This window comes from Acinonyx jubatus, chromosome D1 (assembly GCF_027475565.1).
Source record: "Acinonyx jubatus isolate Ajub_Pintada_27869175 chromosome D1, VMU_Ajub_asm_v1.0, whole genome shotgun sequence".
Lineage (NCBI taxonomy): Eukaryota > Metazoa > Chordata > Mammalia > Carnivora > Felidae > Acinonyx > Acinonyx jubatus.
Genome location: NC_069390.1, coordinates 50,691,219 through 50,711,262, shown reverse-complemented (window position 1 = coordinate 50,711,262; position 20,044 = coordinate 50,691,219). Strand labels below are relative to the sequence as shown.

General features: G+C 38.7%; 2 protein-coding genes across 2 annotated transcripts; one reads left to right on the top strand and one right to left on the bottom strand.

Moving 5' to 3' along the window:
* Positions 1 to 11,256: 11,256 nt before the first annotated feature.
* Positions 11,257 to 12,501, top strand: LOC106986496 (olfactory receptor 10A4). The gene has a single exon (XM_015084658.2). The coding sequence runs from the start codon at positions 11,257 to 11,259 to the stop codon at positions 12,202 to 12,204; it is 948 nt and encodes a 315-aa protein (XP_014940144.1). The 3' UTR covers positions 12,205 to 12,501.
* A 2,007-nt stretch (positions 12,502 to 14,508) lies between these two features.
* On the bottom strand, positions 14,509 to 15,486 carry LOC106986472 (olfactory receptor 2D2). The gene has a single exon (XM_015084636.2). It carries the CDS (start codon positions 15,484 to 15,486, stop codon positions 14,509 to 14,511), a length of 978 nt encoding a protein of 325 aa, XP_014940122.2.
* Between the last annotated feature and the right edge of the window lie 4,558 nt (positions 15,487 to 20,044).

The window sequence follows — 20,044 nt, the reverse complement described above, 5'->3', positions numbered from 1 at the left end:
AAGAAACGAGAGTAAAGTGTACTCAATGTGGAGCAATCAGTTTCATATTTGGGATTTCTCTGCCTCCTTTGCCATCTCTGTTGGGATGAAACCCAGCTGCTGAAATGATTATTGGGAAGCTCAGAAGAGGGAAAAGAGCAGAGAAGTAGGTTGGCCCTGTTTCTACCTCCTGGAAAACTCCTCTGTTCATTGTAGGCTTATGTTATTTTTTCTTATTGGTATTTCAATAATTCTGTGCCATATAATTCCGGATATTCACATTACTATGTCCACATTGTGAACAGCATGAAACTGCTTATAATCCTATTGTGGGGATACATAATAACAGAGGACAAGACCAGTGAAAAATCATCATGTCACTTTCTTTTCCATCGGGCAGATCTGACTCCATTCATCAGAGAGAAAACCCTGTAATCCTTACCAATGCATAACCGTCATCACTGTCTTATTCAGTTTGCATGCCCTTGAAGCATGTTAGTTCTTCTAATCTCACTGGTATGTGATTTAAATATTGAAACATGGATTGATAATGCCCATACTTACACCTTTATAACCCCACATACATTTTAGTCCTTACTGTTTTCCCAGGAAGAATGAGCTGAGCTTTCACAGGCTTTCTATCCCATACTCAGGTTCTTAAGCCTTGTTGAAGTAGTAGTATAAATTTCTATTGTGATACTGTTTTCATCAAAGTTTAAAATGGATCTAGCTAACTGCAACATAGCTCTTCCTTAACCACAAAAATATTTCTCATTCTTCTTATGATTTCATAGTACTCTATTTTTTAGATATACCATAGTTTATTTAATGACTCTTTTACAATTATAAATCATGCTGTAAAAAATATCTTTATACACAAGCATTTTCATATTTTTGCCAGTGTATCTGACAGATGGAAATCTAGAAATTGGGCAAAGGGTGAATACATGTACCATGTTGTTATATATTGGCAAATTTCCCTCCAAATTGATTATACCATTTTACCTTCCCACCAGAAATTTACAAGGGTTCTTCTTTCCCTATTGTCCCATCAATAACATTTGTCATCAAACGTTTGAAATTTTGCGTACATAGTAGGTAAAATATAACTAAAATTTTAATTTGAAGGAAATAAATTTTGAAGATTATGGAAGAAATGATTGAGTAAATTAGAGAATATAGTGAATTTCATTCATACTTCTGTGTTAGTAGTTTAGATGATTAGCAGCTGGTGATGTCCAGTACTCCATTTTCTCTGTTTGAAAAGTTCTTTCCATCTGTACGTTAGCCGGATCCATCTCATCTTTCAAGGCCCTAGTGTGATCCCTCAAGCAGCATAAATTATTCTCTGCTATATGCATCTATTCCAATTTTATCAACAGATAAGTTAAATTTTGCATATACTATGCTGTACTGGTTTTTACATGTTTGTCTTTTCCCAGTGTACCTGTAAGTCTTTAAAAATTAAAGCTGCACAATTATTTTTGTTTTAACATGACATGAGAATTCCTGAAAACCATATGTTCTGGAAAACTCTGCATTTAAAATACTATGGAAAAATAGGGTTAGGGAATACCACTCAAAATATATGCAAGTTTGAAGCCAGAGCATTAACAGAAACAACAGCTGGTACCTGGAGAGACAACATAGACTGCTCAGATATGCAGTTCAGTGATGTTGAAGGTTGCCACAGTAGATATTTAACAAGCATTATAACAATAGAATGAAAATGTCAATGATGGTTTATTTAGTAAAAGAGTATTTGGTACTGAGATAATGCAGTTGATATGATGCTCTGAACCAGTGGGGCAGCTTCTTATATGGTCATGGGAATCAGTGCCACTTTCCAGAATTCAGAAGCTGCACAAAACAAGAGATGCTTCTCTTTGTGAACGGAGCTTCAATTATAGTCCTACTTCTAAAATTTTCTTTAAAACAGGTAAGAGAGCTCCTGATGGCAAGGCCTTTGACATTCAGTGTTGAAGGTTATATTTTGGTTTGCTTTGCCCAATGCAAACTTTACATTACAATGAAATTATTCTATAGTTTTTCAATAGTGTATGAAGATGAACAAACGAATGGGTAATCCAGTTGAGAAGTGGTGGTGACTTGGAATAGAGTAGTATCAATACAAATTAATTCTAAATAATTTTTGGAGGAAGAATTGATAGGATTTGATGGTGGATTGCATGTGAGGAAATACAGTGCTCAAGTTCCTGCAATAAAGTATCGATATTCTGAAAGTCTGGAGAAGATCCATTAAAGAGGCATGAAAGAGGTTTTATTCCCAGAAAGTTTAAACCTTTTCCTTCATATCCTTGCTATGAATCTCTTCTCACCTTTTAGAAACATCTTCTCCAAACTTACAGTAATTGATCTTGCCTCAGGATCAGTTGATTTCACTGGGTTATCCCAGAACCAGATATGGAGCCAAGGACTCAAGTGCAAGTGAATTATTAAGGAGAAACCATTAAATGTAGTAGAGTAGGAATGGAGAAGAAGCTGAGCAAAAATATAATTTTGGGTGCAATTCCAGACTCAGCAGTTCCAGCAGGGAACTCCAGGGAATAAATAAAGCTTAGTTTGTTCTGCTTCATGCCAAAGAAGTAGGCTTTTGTACTCCCATTTCAGTCATCCACTGGCTACTGGCAGACTGTAGAGTAGGAAATAGGGAGAATTAAAACTCCCAGGGACCACTGAAGGGGAAGAATAAATAGCTATTCTTTTTTATCCAGTGAGTCACCTTTATTATTTATTCCAACCTTTGTTGGAAATGTGGTATACTTCCCTACAACAAACTGCAAGATGAATGTGCCATCCTAATTAATTAAAATGGAAATCTCAGGTCATATAGGTGAAGTATGATGCAGAAGGTCAGTATTTTATATACGGCTTGTAGAAAAATGCAAGCACATATTTGCAGGCACTTCGCTAAATATTAAGCAAACAATAATGAAAAAGTCAGGTATGGTTACTGCCTTTAGTAAGAAACATGTGGTCAAATGTCTGTTTCAGAAACACTATAAAAAATGTTCAGACATGCATTAGAGTCTTCAGATGAAGCCCTAATCACCTTGGGAGAATTTTGTCACAAAGCATGGACATCATCTTACTCCCTCAACTTCATTTCTTATTCAAGAAGTGTTAGGATTTTCAGACTGTTATTCAGACTTTCTTGTTTTCACCTTATCCAGGAGTTACTAGCCTCCCCAGCCAACAGTATCCCCTGCCAACTGCTTCTCCACTTGGCTTAGACAGTGATTAATGAGTTATCCTCTCCATGCATGAAAACTTCCGAATCCAGATCGGAAACACTCCCAAAGAATTAGCCCAATGAGAATCAAAAGTGAAGGAAGATGTAAAAGAATACTGGAATGATAGAAATAAAATCACTGTCTTAAAGAGATACCTGCACTACCATGTTCATTGTAGCATTGTTCACCATAGCCAAGACATGGGAAAAATCTAAGTGTCCATTTACAGATGAGTGGATCAAGAAAATATGGCATATGTATACATATATACAATGGGATATTAATCAGCCATAACCAAGAAGGAAATCTGGCTATTTCAACAACATGGATGAGACTCAAGGGCATTATGCTAAGTAAAATAAGTCAGACAGAGAAAGACAAATACTGTATGATCTCATCTATATGTGGAATCTAAAAAAACCAAACTCAGAGAGAAGGAAAGTAGAATAGTGGTTATCAGAGACGGGGGTATGGTGACATTGGTCAAAGGGTACAAACTTAAGATGAATAAGTTCTGGGGATCAAATATACAACATAGTGACTATCATTAACAATACTGTATTCTGTACTTGAAACTTGCTAAGAGAGTATATCTTAAATATTTTCACCACACACATAAACAAAAAGATAATTATGTGAAGCGATGGACATGTTAACTAACTCTATTGTGGTAATCATTTCAATATATATATCCGTGTATCAAATCATCACATTATGTATCTTAAACTTACACAACATTACATGTCAATTTTATCTCAATAATCTTGAGGGGAAAAAAGAATACTGGCATGCTCTTCTGATTTCTCTCTGGTGCAAACCTTGGAGAATAGACAGACCACTGTTTTTTCCCTTGCTCTTGTAGCCTCATGAGTGCAGGAAAAGTTGGAGCTGCAGCAAAGCACTTCCTCCAATTATGGGATTGCAGAATCTTCATGGATTTTTGCATGTCTGGGAATTCCTCAAAACTCACACCTGTCAGAAACTGAACCTATGACTTTACCTGAGGAAGAGGAAGCATTGGGGGAATCACTCCGTTCCAGTAAACACCTGAGACCCAGCCTGGAATCCTCTAGAGTGATTGACACAGGCCCAGCCCAGAGCTTCTCTGAAGTGACTAATGCTGCACAACTCAGAAATTCTTTATAGGGACTGACAGGATTTACCTGGGGTGTCTGGCACACCCCTGGACAAAGCTTCTTTGAGAATGTGACAAGGCAGAACCCCAGAGTTCACCAGCAATGAGGACTGAGACACACCCAGAGTACCTTTGGGATGATTGGCCCAGACACAGCCCAGGGCTTTTCTGAAGTGACTTGCACGGATATAGCTATATTTTAGGACTCCCCTGGAGTCACTTGTTCAAACATAGCCTAGTCTAAGCCTAGGGTAGCTGACACAGACCAGGGGTTCTCTGGAATGTGATGCAAATTTCATTCGCAGGAGGTAAGTAAAGAGCAAAGTGGACAGAGCACAGACTTGAACTCTTTTGTGAAGAGGATGATGGCTTGTTACAAAGAAAATGTGTCCCCTTTGACACATTTCTAGGAAACAAGAAAGGAGATCAGAGGTCTCAAGTAAATAACCAGAAGTTTTTAACAAATTAGGTAATCTGGGAAAGGATGGAAAACAATGATTATGTATTAGGCTTTAGAATGTTCAAAGCGCTTGAGTATATATTATCTCATTTCACACCCACAGCCACCCTTCAGATGGATAGGGCATCTGTAATAATAATCATTTTACAGTTGAGAAAACCCTAACTCAGAAAATGTCATGTCAGTAGCTCTGTGACTCACAGATAAAAATAATAACTAGAACTTTAACTCTGAATTTCTTACTCTAAAGTCCTTGCTATTGTAACTATGTGGCTTCAAACTATCATTTAGGTGGTATTTTCACAAGTTTTCTTAAGTATGCTATCTTGTTCTTTCTTGTTGAAACAGTGCATGGAATCTTCAATATGTTACCACAGAAAGGAGACACTCTGGATAGAGGTGTAGCTGGCCAGTCCACCTCAGCTAGGTTTCTGCATACTTTCCCCTTCCCTAGAGTTCTTTCCCCTTCTGATGGCTGCAAACACAACTACATTTATCCAAGGCTCTGTGCTTGCAAGACCATTAGTAAAACAGTAGCTGAATTATACCTCATCAATAATATCCTGACAACCTCAACTGCATTAATGGAGCTACAGGAAGATCCGTTCTTTAGAATATCATCCCAGCAAACTCCCTTCCACCATCTCTCCCCTGCTTAGTAGGGGAAAACAGAAATTTAAAAAATGAAGAGAAAGGTGAAAGAGATGGAAGAGAAAGAGAGGAAAGGCTACATCAAAAGAAGGCAATGTAAAGGGATGGTTAGAGAAGGATCAAAACAAATGAAGGAAAATATGGAGTTACAACTGTGGGAGGGAGGCAGATGCAAGGTTTTGAATCACATTTTCATATTGTTTTGTGCACCCCTAGGGCCCTAAGAAGCAGCATTAGGGGGCTCTTTCAGGGGAAGAGAAAAGTGAAAGTCAAGCAAGTGGGGCTCTGAGCCCCTGCCTCTGCCCTTACTCATCCTCATTGGACTTAAGTGTTGAGATTCTCTGTAGGATGTGGTTTGAAAGAAAAGGGAAGGTCATCTCTGCTTTAAAAGTCATAAAAACTAGTGCTATGAATATGCATTTCTCTCAGCTTCCTTAACTGAGAATTTCTTTTTTTTAAGTTTTTTTTAATGTTTATTTATTTTGGAGAGACAGAGATAGAGCACGAGCACGGGAGGGGCAGAGAGAGAGGGAGACACAGACTCCGAAGGGGGCTCCAGTTTCTGAGTTGTCAGCACAGAGCCTGCCTTGGAGCTCGAATTCACTAACTGTGAGATCATGACCCAGGAAGTCAGATAACCATCTGAGCCACCCAGGCGCCCCAGTTAACTGAGATTTTCTTTGATAACATCTGAACTTTTGACCTGAGACCATTTTCCGTCCTTGCCTTTTGTTACACATTGGCCAGTGTCTAAGTAGCATCATCTGGTTGTATCCTTAGGAAATTCTCAAACTAAGTTATGTTGCCGTTTTTCTCCAGTTTCAACTATCAAAGCTACACTTTTTGGATTCTTTTCTATCTAACTGCTTTACCAAAAGATTTGGTTTAGTCTTTTTGAAACTATAAAGACTATAATAATATCGATAATAATAATGATGGTGGTGGTGGTGATGGCGAGAATGCAAATTTGTGTAGTGTTTTATAATTGTACATTTATTTCCACATCTCTTACCAAACAATAATTTAAAACATTGTTTAAAATATTTTTACAGGGGCGCCCGGGTGGCTCAGTTGGTTAAGCGTCCGACTTCAGCTCACACGATCTCACAGTCTGTGAGTTCGAGCCCCGGGTCGGGGTCTGGGCTGATGGCTCAGAGCCTGGAGTCTGCTTCCGATTCTGTGTCTGTCTCTCTCTCTGCCCCTCCCCCGTTCATGCTCTGTCTCTGTCTCAAAAATAAATAAACGTTAAAAAAAATTAAAAAAAAAGAAAAAATATTTTTACAAACACTTAAAAAATAATAGTGATTACTTTGCTCCATCATGGATTCACTAAGAATTTCATGACTAAAAACGTAGTTAACTTTTAAAGATAAATATCAGCATGTTAAACCAATTAACTAATGCCATTAAGATAAATGTTACTTAGTGATTCAATAAATGTTGATCATTACTTTGTAGGTACCAGGCATTGTAAAGTGTATACAATGATGCATATCATTTGGTTTATGTCAAGGAGTACATAATTAGCTGGAGAGGACAAATATAAAAGTAATTGTAATATAAAACCATTGATATAATAAGGGTATTTTAAAACGCTCTGAGGAACACAACAGAGATAGTAATTTATCCATTTGGGGAAGGAGATTGTCAGAAAAAGCTTCACAAAGAAGCTGACATTAGATCTTAGATTAAAGAATGAGTATTTGATATGGTTTATCTGAATTTCACTAAGGCATTTGATGAACTTTTTCATGAGATCTTTGTTACTACATTAAACAGATATAGTCCAGGTAACAGTACATATAACTGTTTATTTATACCCAACTCATGTCTGAAATTATTTGAAGTTACTTATAGAAAAAAAAATAGTTTTGCTGAATAGCCCAAAAAGTAGAGATTAAAAAATTGGTGCCAACTCATTTTAGGATATGGCTTAAGTGGTGTGCCCCAGAGTCATGGCTCTGTCCTAGGAAACATTTTGATTAAATATTTCAGGGGAGTGGACATCTGTGGCACAGTGAGTGATATAAAGCTGTTATAATAATGCTTTTAAAATATCTTCTCAGAACATAGCAATACATTTTTAAATAAATGTATATTGGAAAACAAAACCAAATGTACAACCTATAAAACACACACACATTCAGAACTCTTAACTGTAGACTCAACTGAGACCCAATAGCATCATCAAACTGCTATAAAAATGATTAAACCTTAGACTACATTATTTACCAAGCACTTGGAGTTAAGCACTCTGCTAGGTGCAAAAGATACAATGATGAATAGATTTCCCTCCTGGCATTAACTATTAGATGATATAAATATATGTACACATACACAATTGTATAGTGCTCTAATAGAGTTTTACACAAAGTGTTATAAGAGACTTAAAGAATAATCCCTTGATTAGGCCAAGGGAGTGAAGGGAAACTTCACAAACAAAATGATGTTTCAGCTGAGACTTGCAAGACCAGAAGAAATTATACATAATTGCAGGAAGAGGTTTCCAAAAGTAGAGAGTAACATGCACAATACAAGAAGGGGTAAGAGAATATGAGGTATGCACAGAACAGAGTATTTTTGTGTAACCAGAGCACCAACTGTGTAGGGGATTTGGACCTGGAAAAATAAGCAGATACCAGAGAAAAAGACCTTGTTAAAGGTACTGTACTTTTTCCCAGGGATAATAGGTAGTGACTGAAAGACATTAAGCAGATGAGTAACTTAATTGGGGTTGCTATCAGATCACACACAAGTCAAGGATGGTTTGTAGAGAATGAACTAGAATCAGGTTCCTGCAATATTCCAGGCCAGAGAAGATAAGAGTAGTGATGTAGAAGGTGACACTGAATCGGTGTTTTGGAAAAATAATAAATTTGGGGGTTAAATGAAAGGATTTTTGTCCCAACTCCTGCATCACGCAGCCTGGGTGGTGTCATTTTCCAAAATGAGTTAGATAAAAGGAGGAGGCTTGGGGTAGTGGAAGATGATGGGTGTAATTTATAACCCTTATCACTCTTTAAATCTGTGTAAATTATATGAGGCTGTATCATTGATGTGTGTAGTCTTTGCATCTAAATTCCTTCTGAATGGGGATCGCTGTGCCTACACTCTGTCTATACAGATATTTCCATGACTATTTTTTATATTTTGTTCATTCTTCATTCATTTATTGGGTCACAATTTAATGGGCATCTACCTTGCTAGGAATTGAGATAAAAAGTTAAATTTTCTACACAGTTTCTACTTTCAAGTAGTATACCATCTAAAATATGAGATGGAGACATAAGTTAACAATTATTCTAATATTAGGTCATGAAAGTGGGTGTTGCTAATACCTTGAAACTTTCTGATCTTCTCTAGAATTTGTTTTGCTTTTGCTCTATTACTAACATCTTATGTCAAAAACTCCTGTTTGCTCTCACCTATTAGCTTAGACTCATTTCCATTCTCAGAGTGGGTGAGTCGCCTGATGGGTAAAGCCATGACTCAGAGACAAACTGCCCAGGAGTCATATCCTGATGCCAACATTTGCTGGCTGTGTAACTTGGAAAAATTATTCAACCTCTCTGTGCCTCCTCAGCTGCAAAGTGGACCTACTAATAACCCGTATATCTTTAGTTTGTTGCAAGACTTAACATAATGCATGGTAACCACTTAGAATAGTGTCTGGCACTTACCTGGTGCTCATTAAGTGTTAACTCTTACTTGGAAATTGACAAAGTATCAAAATTTTCAAAGAAAACATGTGGGGACCTGGGTGGCTCATTTGGTTAAGTGCCTGACTCTTGGTTTTGGCTCAGGTCATGATCTCACTAACTATAGGATCGAGACCCACATGGGGCTCCACACTGACAACACCCACATCAGGCTCCATGCTGACAGCACAAAACCTGCTTAGGATTCTCTCTCTCCCTCTCTGTGCCCCTCCCTTACTCTTGCTCTCACTCTCACTCTCACTCTCACTCTTTCTATCTCTCTCTCTCTTTTTCTCTGTCTCTCAAAATAAATGAACTTAAAAAAAAACATGAATATGAATCAGCAAAAAAATTTAAATAGCATTTTCTCACTGTTATTTTTTTCTGAATGTTTATTTTTGAGAGAGAGTGAATAAGGAGAAGGGCAGAGAGAGGGGGAGACAGAGAATCCCAAGTAGGATCCAGTCTGTGAGCATAGAGCCTGACGTGAGGCTCGAACTTATGAACTATGAAATCATGATGTGAGCTGAATGACCTCAGTTGAAAACAAGAGTGGGACACTTAAGTGATTGAACCACCCAGATGTTTTTGCTGTTTTTGCTGTTTTTGCTGTTTACTTCCCTCCTTCCTTCATCACCCTGACCATGTCTTGCACTTGCTCGGTACTTAAACATTATCTGTTCAGGGAAGCCTTCTCTGACACTCCCCACACCCCAAATGCCTATGTCCTTCTCCACTGTTTTATTCTTCTCCATTGTTCTTTCAGCCACTTAACATACTATACATCCTATTTACATGATTTGTTTACAGTCTGTCTTTTCTACTAGAAAGTGAGTTATATGAGGGCAGAGATTTTTTTTTGTTATGTTTACTGATGTATTATCTTTAGTATCTAAAACAGTGTCTGGCACAGAGAAGATAATCAGTATTCATTGAATAGACTATTCTTTTCTCTTAAGGATTGAAAAGTAGGGACTTCAGTGAGTTTGGGCAGTAGATAAGGAGATAAGAAGTAGATTTTGGAAGACAGATCTAGCATTATCTCATAATACCTACAATGGTTAGCATGTGTTATGTACCAGTTACATGCAAGTTTTTTAGATTTATTCCTTCATTTAAGTTTATATTTATCACAATTTCAGGTCTCAGTTTTGAAGTTTAGTTCTTGATGCCATGATGAAACATTCTACTTATTTCTCACAGGATTTGATATTATTAGTCTGCATATTTGAGTTGGTCTTTATTTATTAACATGTAAAACTTGAAGTGATATTTCTTGAAAATCAAGATGCAAGTCAACCAACAGAAACTGATGAAAGGGTTTATGTGCAATACATCTAGATTCTTTCTATGGTCTGACCCTGTCTTGAGTCTGTGTTCCCTTTTCTGATCACATATAGCTACACAGAGAATGTTTAGCCCAGGGATCAAAATAAACCACAGTCTCTATATTTCATGTCTCCTTGTATAAATTGCAATATTCTGAGTTTAGAAATGAATATATTTACATTGAATGTAGAATATATTGAGTATTCCTCCAATATACTGAAATCATCCTGAGGGTTGGCTGCTTGAGATTACGATGCATTCAGTTCTCTTCCTCAGGATCATTGGTAACTTTCCTTGATTTTCTCTTTCCTACCCTTTCATTTTGCAGAAAACATACCCTGGCTCACCTCATCAGCTTTCATTGTGCATTAAAACCCTTCTCCTCAGAAATGCTTGGCCTGGCTGCTTTTTTAGTACCACTGAATGTTGAAGAAAGATAAGGTAGGAGCCCCAACATGAAGCTGTGATTTTGATCTCTATAGAGCAAAGTCAGGAGGTATATAGGTATATGGTGTGCCTCAGTTCAATCTGAAAAAAAGGTTAGTATTCTTCCAAAAATTATGAATCCCATAGACAGGCTTATTTTTTTACATTTTGGAAAGTACACCTTTTGATTTGCAACAAGTATAACAAGAAAGGTAGAGAATGGGGCCATGGGAGGTTTTCTAAGGGTATAATAGAAGTCTAAATAACATATGGAGACTTCTACCTTCCTGGAGCATGAATGTCAATGAAATCCTGGACAGAAGAATGATGTGGGGAAACTGGACAATTGTCAGTGAGTTTGTCCTTGTGAGTTTTTCAACCTTATCCTCTGAGCTACAAGCTCTACTGTTTCTCCTTTTTTTGACTGTTTACCTGGTTACTCTAATGGGCAATATTCTCATCATCCTGGTCACTACAGCTGACTCTGCTCTACAAAACCCTATGTACTTCTTCCTCAGGAACTTGTCCTTCCTGGAGATAGGCTTCAACTTGGTCATTGTGCCCAAGATGCTGGGGACTCTGATCATCCAAGACACAACCATATCCTTCCTTGGCTGTGCCTCTCAGATGTATTTCTTTTTCTTCTTTGGGGCTGCTGAGTGTTGCCTCCTGGCCACAATGGCATATGACCGCTATGTGGCCATCTGTGACCCTTTGCGCTACCCAATCATTATGAACCGCAAGGCCTGCGCCCAGCTAGCAGCTGCCTCTTGGTTCTCAGGGTTTCCAGTGGCCACCGTGCAAACCACATGGATTTTCAGCTTCCCTTTTTGTGGCCCCAACAGAGTGAACCACTTCTTTTGTGACAGCCCCCCTGTCATTGCACTGGTCTGTGCTGATACCTCTCTGTTTGAACTGGAGGCTCTGACGGCCACGGTCTTATTCATCCTCTTTCCTTTCTTGCTGATCCTGGGATCCTATGTCCGCATTCTTTCCACTATCTTCAGGATGCCCTCAGCTGAGGGGAAACGCAAGGCCTTCTCCACCTGTTCCTCCCACCTTCTGGTTGTGTCCCTCTTCTACAGCACTGCCATCCTCACATACTTCCGACCCCGGTCCAGCACCTCTCCTGAGAGCAAGAAGTTGTTGTCGCTCTCCTACACAGTAGTGACTCCCATGTTGAACCCCATCATCTACAGCTTAAGGAACAGTGAAGTGAAGTCTGCACTGAGGCGAGTCATCCGCAGGACCCTGGGCCCTCAGAAACTATGATTGACTGACATGGAAACTGAAGGGGTGGAAGGCAAGGGCAAAGGAGAGAAAAAATAATTCCTCAAATGAGTTCTGGTCTCTCTTCAGTCTAGGAGCGATGCTCTATCCACTAGAATTTTGGACTCTACTAGGATCCATTTCTCAATGATCTCAAAGATCATGATTCTTTGGATTCTGTGGGATTGTGGTACCAATGCATCTGAGGATGCCGCCAGTTTACACAGATTAGGAGCCTATCCGGAGGTTGATAACATCGCTACAATTTGCCATTCGTTACTTGTTTTAACTTTTCTTGAACTTCTTCACCCATATCTTTTTATAATCTTCAGCTTTACAATTTTCTATTTGTCTAAAAACTCTACCTGCAACTTTCAAGGATCTTTTTTGCTTATAAGGTAAATTTATGATAGTGATGATAATAAATAATAGAGTTTTGTTTCATTCCTTCACTCACTTTTTTCAGCAAACTTTGAGTTTGAACTCAAAATTTCAATGCATTTTTACTCATCAGTCAGCATGTGTCAGACTCTGTTTAGGCTCTGAACACAGATTGCTGAATAAAATAGACAAATTTCTTATCTTGTGGAATTTATGTTCTAGTGGGAAAGCGAAATAATAAAGCAATACTTAAAAAAATTCTACTGGCTTAGAAAGTACCCATGTTCAGAGGAATAGAAAATTAGGACTTCTTCCTCTACTACAATAATTGGTCTGTACAGTATCTGGAGAAAGACTACTCCACATGGACACTGCTTCAATCTCAAATTATTCACCTTGGATATGAGAATTGCTTGACAAAAAGTGTGTAAAGGAATCCCAAGTTGAGTATAAATGGACATAATTCTAGGAAACTTCTGAGAATAACCCAAAGATTCTTTGTTTACTAAATTTTGTATGTAATCTTGTGATTGGGTGAAATCAACTGTCCTTTTTAAGCTTGCATATCACTCAACCAGTATAGCAGCCTGTCTTTATGGTTTTTTCCAGTGAACATAGTCCAACTCTGGATTCCAGGAAAATAGCAGACTTGGGATGCGTGCACCACAGCTTTGTGTTAATTAGTGAAATTAACAGAGTAAAATAGTATTCAGTGCATAGACATATCCTCTCCACAAACTCTGTAAATAACTAACTCTGTGTGCTGTGGGGGTAACAGGTATCAAGGGCTCTCATGTAGCAAGAGATCTAGAAAGGCAGCACATTCTAAATTATTACTACAAGAATTTGCAAGTGAAAATATAGATCATGGGGTTCTGTTTGGATAATAGCATTCACACGGCTAAGTAGATTGACACCACTATACATTTATAATCTCCAGTTTTAGCCAAACTTTAATTGCTCCTTTACATTTATTTTATTTGTCCTTGTATGGTAGGCATAACAATGGTCCCCCAAAGATGTCCATGTCCTAATCCCTAGGACCTATAAATATGTTACCTCACATAGGAAAAAGGACTTTGTATACAGAATTAAAATAAGTATCTCCAGATGGGGGGGGGGGGGGTGATCCTGCATTTTTTTTAATACAGTAACAGGAAATCAGAAGATAGGTAGAGAATGAACTTGAAATATTTATTCTTGTGGTTTTCTCACTTCCATACATCTAAGCCCACAGCTCCTGTCTGGTGGCTTTCAGACAGCTACCCTTTCCAAGTTCTAATTGTCCTTCAGGCCCAGGGTTGGTACCAGCTTCTTTCTTACTCTTCCTAGCCCTGGGATGTCACTATCTCTTGTTAGCTTCCAAAACCCTGTCTTTACCTTTATCTTATAGATAAAATATTCATGTCCCTTATTAGGGGTGTGAGCAGAGTGTGAGAAGGACAGCAGAACTCATATATTCTACTTCATTGTACCCATGCTCTTCACTACCCACTTCAAACACACATACAGACTCATGCGCAGGCACATATATACTTAGCACCTAGCTCATAGTAAGTGATTAAGTAATGTTTGTTAATTTATTGATTATTTGATGATGCAGAGAGATTCAAAAGATAAAAGAGATGGAGTAGGATCTGGGATAGATTGCTGGTAACATAAAACATGATTTTAAAAAAGACAGATTTTACAGGTTCCAGAGTTTATAAAATGTGAATGTTTCTTGCAGGGTTTCCTAACTCTTAGATGCCAAAAAAAAAAAAACAACAACAAGAATGGAGCAGACCCTCATTGTATTGCTCCATGAATTATTGTCCTTCCTCTTCTATAAAGGAAGTGCTAGATGAAGGATGGAGGGTGGGTCCACAACAAGCCCCCAGGATCTTACAATATTCCAGTTTTGCTAAGGGAACTACTCAGCAAGTCTTATAAGTAGGGAGCCAAGAGGGTCTCACTGTCGTGGAAGATTTCAAGCCTGCATGAGAAATTCCTTGTGGCTACTTTTCTCAGAGCTCCCTTCACGTCCTTGTTTCTCAAGCTATAGATGAGGGGATTAAGCATAGGTGTCACCACTCCATAAAACACAGACACCAGTTTTTCCTGTTCTTTGGAAGACTTTGGAGTCATGTAAGTGACAATTGCTGAGCCATAAAAAAGGATGACCACCATGAGGTGGGAGCCACAGGTAGAGAATGCCTTGAGCCTCCCCACAGCTGACTTCATCCTGACCACAGTCACTATGATGTGACTATAGGATACTAGAATTAGGGAAACAGGTATGAGGAGAATCACAACACCCATGAGGAAAATGACCATCTCTGAAGTATGAGTGTCTGTGGATGCCAGGATCAACAGTGCAGGGGCCTCACAAAAGAAATGAGCAATACTATTGCTGCCTTGGTAGGGTAAACTTAGTGTAAAAGTGGTATCTACCACAGACACCAGAATGCCGCTGGTCCATGATCCTGCAGCCAGCTGGACACACACCCTCCAAGTCATGATGCTAGGGTAATGCAAAGGGTTGCAGATGGCCACGTACCGATCATAGGACATCACTGCCAGAAAGGCACACTGGGTGCACCCAAAAATGAGGAAGAATAGAAGCTGAGTTGCACAACGTGTGAATGAAATGATCTTCTTCTGGGATAGCAGGTGGGCTAGGGCCTGGGGAACGATGTTGGTAGAAAAACAGAAGTCAGCCAGAGATAAGTTGCAGAGGAAAAAATACATGGGTGTGTGAAGCCGGGAGTCAACCTGAACAAGGTACGTGAGAAGTAGATTTGCAAGCACAGTGATGAGGTAGACACCCAGGAATAAAATGAATAGCAACTTCTGGGTGTGTGGGTCATCAGAAAGTCCCAGAAGGAGGAATTCTGTCACCTGTGTCTGATTTGTTTCTCTCATAGTTTGTCTCTTTTTTCAGTAAGAAGTCTCTTTTTACAGCATGTAGTTTTATAACTATTATAAAACTATATAACTCAGATTTGGAGGGCTACAGAATTGCCCTCAATCACTACCAGCCATTCCAAGCATCCCCTTTATATAGATAATCACGCTGTTTTAGTTGGAACATTTTCAGTGTTGCAAAACTTAATGCTTCTAAGATGGTGCATTCATTTTTAGTGTCATCTGCAAATGTAGAGTAGATCAAAATAATCATCTTCTTTATTCTGAATATCAAAATTCTAATAATAAAAAAAGATTCAATTAATATAGAAAGTGACGGCATTTAATTTCACTTCATTATCAACTAAAGCCCTTGAGTCTTATGTGGCTATTGACACACCTCTCCCGTCTTATGATGGTATAGATTGTTGTTTTTTTTAATTCTTTGGGTGTACAACTTTTCCTGTTGTCTCTTCCCTGACAAGACAGTCACTAAGGTATAAGAAATCAAAAAGAGCCAAAGTGCCTTGCAGAAATGACATTTTTCTTGGAGAAAATAACCTGTTTTTGAAACACTCAGGAAACCAAGGAGTAACTGGGTGGTGTGCCATAATCTCTTTGGCAATCCCATCCCAAGCTTTGGCTGGAACTCCCAAATATCGATCTTAAACATCAGTAAACTTCCAAAATAGCAGACAAACCATCACAACATTTCCATTTGAAGCCACCAGGTTGGCTAGTTTTCTGTGTTCAGACTAAATAGCACTAATCCACCTTCTCTCATTGCCTTGCATTATCTGTGTATTCCTCTGAGAGATTAAAAAGTCCTTTGAAAACTATATCTTTTTCATTTTTGTGCCCTTTTTAAGACATAGCATAGGGATTTATTTGATCAATTATTATTAATTAAAGTACATAAAAATAATCTGATCATATGGTTTGGTAGAGTTGTTTAAAAAGCCTACCAGATTCTCATGTCATTAAGATGACAACATGGAGTGTTCCTGACTTTGTTCCCCTCACAATAAGAACAACCAACAACTATTCAAGAATAAGACACCACTGAGAGAAACCTAGAACACAGTGGTGAGGCTGAAGCAACCCTTGCACCACAGAGACCAAGAAAGATGGAGAAAGGTAAGAGAAGCAGCTTCCTGTTGACTGCATTGTCCTTCCCCCAGGCCAGCACAGCACCATGTGAAGAGGTCTCACCTGAGCCTCCTATTCCTCTAGTAGGAAAAGAAAACCCAGGGGAGACTGTCTGCACCACCCCAACTTTGTGGGTTGCTTTATAAGGGAGACCCTACTCTGATCTCACACCACAGGGACTACAGAGGAATCGGTGGGGCTCAACTATTGGGAATCTGAATGTGATAGAGAAGGAAGGAGGGACTCACAACAATCAGCACACAGATCTTGGCAGATCAAATTCATACCTACACTGCCCAAAGACTAATCCCAACCAGCAGTTTTGCTCATCTGTAGAACCACATAAGGGGAACACTCTGACCAGAGAACAAGGTGGGGTGCAGATCTGCTTGTTTCAGATTCTCAAAGGAGTTTTGATGGCCCTAGAGCCTAGTTTGTTCATGTCCAGAAAGGGAACTAAATCACAACCCTACCTGCTGTGAAGAGAGACCTCTGGCTCCACCTGACCAGAAGGGCTGATGACAACTCCTGAAAGTGGCACAGTCCAGCAGCACTCAAGCTGAGAAGTGGGTGGGCACAACTGATTGCATCCAGAGCAAAGCCAATACCAGTGGAACATTCTTGTGCTACATATAGGCAGCGGCATTAATTCATAGCTTGGGCTGAAGGTAAATTCCAGCCCTTCCCAACTAAAGAGACTGCCTGAGAAATTAAGAGTAGCCTGAGTGGGCCATTCCCCTCCCACCCAGGCTGGAGAGCTAGAAAATAGCCCACCCACTGTCAAGAGTCTCTTCTGGCACCATCTCACTGAAAGGGCTGGTGACAATTCCTAGAAGCAGTCCAGTCCAGGGGCACTCAAGCTAAGAGGCAGGTGGGCAGAACTGGGAGTTTGTAGAGCAGAGGCTGGTGGCTCTGTTCCATCCGGAAACTTAGGGTATGTAAAGACAACAAACAAAAGACTTAATCATCTTTAGAGCTGCTCTCTCACTGTGCTCAGGCAAGAAATCTAATTTGTGGCCCCATTTATCACTGAATATAGCTTTCAGCTTGTCCAACCAAAGAAGCTAACCAGAGCACGCTGAAAGCTGCATAGCCCATACAACAGCCCTACATGCAGTGGCACTTGAGCAGAGAGCACAGCTGTGTCTTCTTTCATCTGCAGAGCAAAACTGATGACCTCACTTGACCAGGGAATTCAGTACACACTCTGGATTGATTGGGGTCCTTAAACAATGAGTTGTACAGTGGGTTCTGTCCTGCTGCCCTGCCAGTGCAGGGAAGTTATTTCATATACTATTACTGAATATAATACCCAGACCTGATCATCTAGTAAGCCTGACCAGAGAATCCAGGCAACCACAGAGCCCATCCTACACCCTCACTTGGGTAGGGAACTGAGAAAGCAGTCATACCCAACTATTCTCATACAGTGGAACATTTCCCATTATGTTAATACAATGAAAGAAAAGAATCATATGATCATCTCAATATATACAGAAAAAAGCATTTGACAAAATTCAATATCCATTTGTGATAAAATCTTTTTTTTTTATTTCTTAGATCACCATTTTATTATAAAAGGATATAACTCAGGAACAGCCATATGGAAGAGACACTGTTATAAAAATTCTTAACGTGTTATGCATGGAAGGAACATATCTCGATATAATAAAGGCCATGTATGACCAAGTTCACAGTTAACATCATACTCAGATGATCATACTCAGGTGAAAGATTGAAAACTTTTCTTCTAGGAACAAAACAAAAGTGCCCACTCCTATTCAACATAGTACTAGAAATCCTAGCCAGAGAAATCAGGCAAAATAAATAAAAGGTATCACAATTGGAAAGGAAGAAGTAAAACTGTCTATATTTGCAGATGATATGATTTTACATATAGAAAATCCTAAAGACTCAATTAAAAATAAAGTTAGATCTAATCAGTGAATTTAGGTAAAGTTGCAGGATACAAAATTAATATACAAGATCAGTAGCATTTCTATACACAATTAACAAATTTTCCAGAAAACAAATAAATCAATCCCACTTACAATAGCATCAGGAACAATAAGATACTTAGGAATAAATTGTACTAAGTAGGTGAAAATTCTCTATTATTAAAACTACAAGACATTGATGAAAGACATCAAAAACACAAATAAATGGAAAGCTATCCCATGTTCATGATTGGAAGCATTAATACTATTAAAACGTCAATACTACAAAAAGCTATCTATAGATTCAATCCTTATGGAGAGTCCCAATGGCATTTTTTACAGAAGTATATAAAACACTCCTAAAATTTATATGGAACCACAAAAGACCCAAAATAGCCCAAGTAATCCTGAGAAAGAAGAACAAAGCAAAAGGCATCACACTTCCTGATTTCAAGCTAAAAAGCTATATGATAAAGCTATAGTCATCAAAAGCTATAGTCATCAATTCCAGTATGGTACTGGCATAAATACAGACAAATAAACCAATGGGACAGAATTGAGAATCCAGAATTAAACCCAAATGTATATGGACAACTAATATTTGACAAGGGAATAAAGAATGCTCATTGAAGGAAAGACAGTGTTTTCAGTAAATGGCAGTGAGATAATTGATATTCATATGTAATAGACTCATATCTTATACCACTCATAAAAATTAACTCCAAATGGATCAGACTTAAATGTAAGTCCTGAAATCATGAAACCCCTAGAAGAAAACATAAGAATAAAGCTCTTTGACATAGGTCTTGGTAATGAATTTTTGGATATGACACCTAAAGCATAATCAACAAAAAAAGAATGAACAAGTGGGACTACATCTAACTAAAAAGCTTCTGCACAGCAAAAGAAACCACCAACAAAGTGAAAACCAACCTATGAAATGGGAACAAATATTTGCAAACTGTATATCTGACAAGAGGTTAATATACAGAATATATAAAGAACTCATACAACCATTAGTCATTAGGTAAATGCAAATTAAAACCACAGGGACACATATCACCACATGGCTGTTAAAAAGGCCATCAAAAACAGACAAGAGATAAATGCTGGCATGGATGTGGAGAAAAGGGTACCCTTATCCACTGTTGGTAAGATTGTAAATTGGTACAGCCACTGTGGAAAACAGTATAAAGGACCCTCAAAAAATAAAATAGAACTACCATATGATCCAGCAATTCCACTTCTGGGAATATATCTAGAGGAAATAAAAACACTAACTTGAAAAGATATCTGTACCCCCATGTTCATAGTAGCATTATTTACAATAGCCAAGACATGGGGATGCCTGAGTGGCTCAGTCTGTTAAGTGTCCGACTCAGTCTCAGCTCAGGTCTTGATCTCAGGGTCATGAGTTCAAGCCCCTGACTGGGCCCAGTCTTGGGCTCTGGGCTGGGCATGGAGCCTACTTGAAAACAGACAAACAAAGC

Bases quoted from the DNA above. Each gene is read 5' to 3' on its own strand.
- LOC106986496 (XM_015084658.2), top strand. From the start codon at position 11,257: ATGATGTGGGGAAACTGGACAATTGTCAGTGAGTTTGTCCTTGTGAGT.
- LOC106986472 (XM_015084636.2), bottom strand. From the start codon at position 15,486: ATGAGAGAAACAAATCAGACACAGGTGACAGAATTCCTCCTTCTGGGA.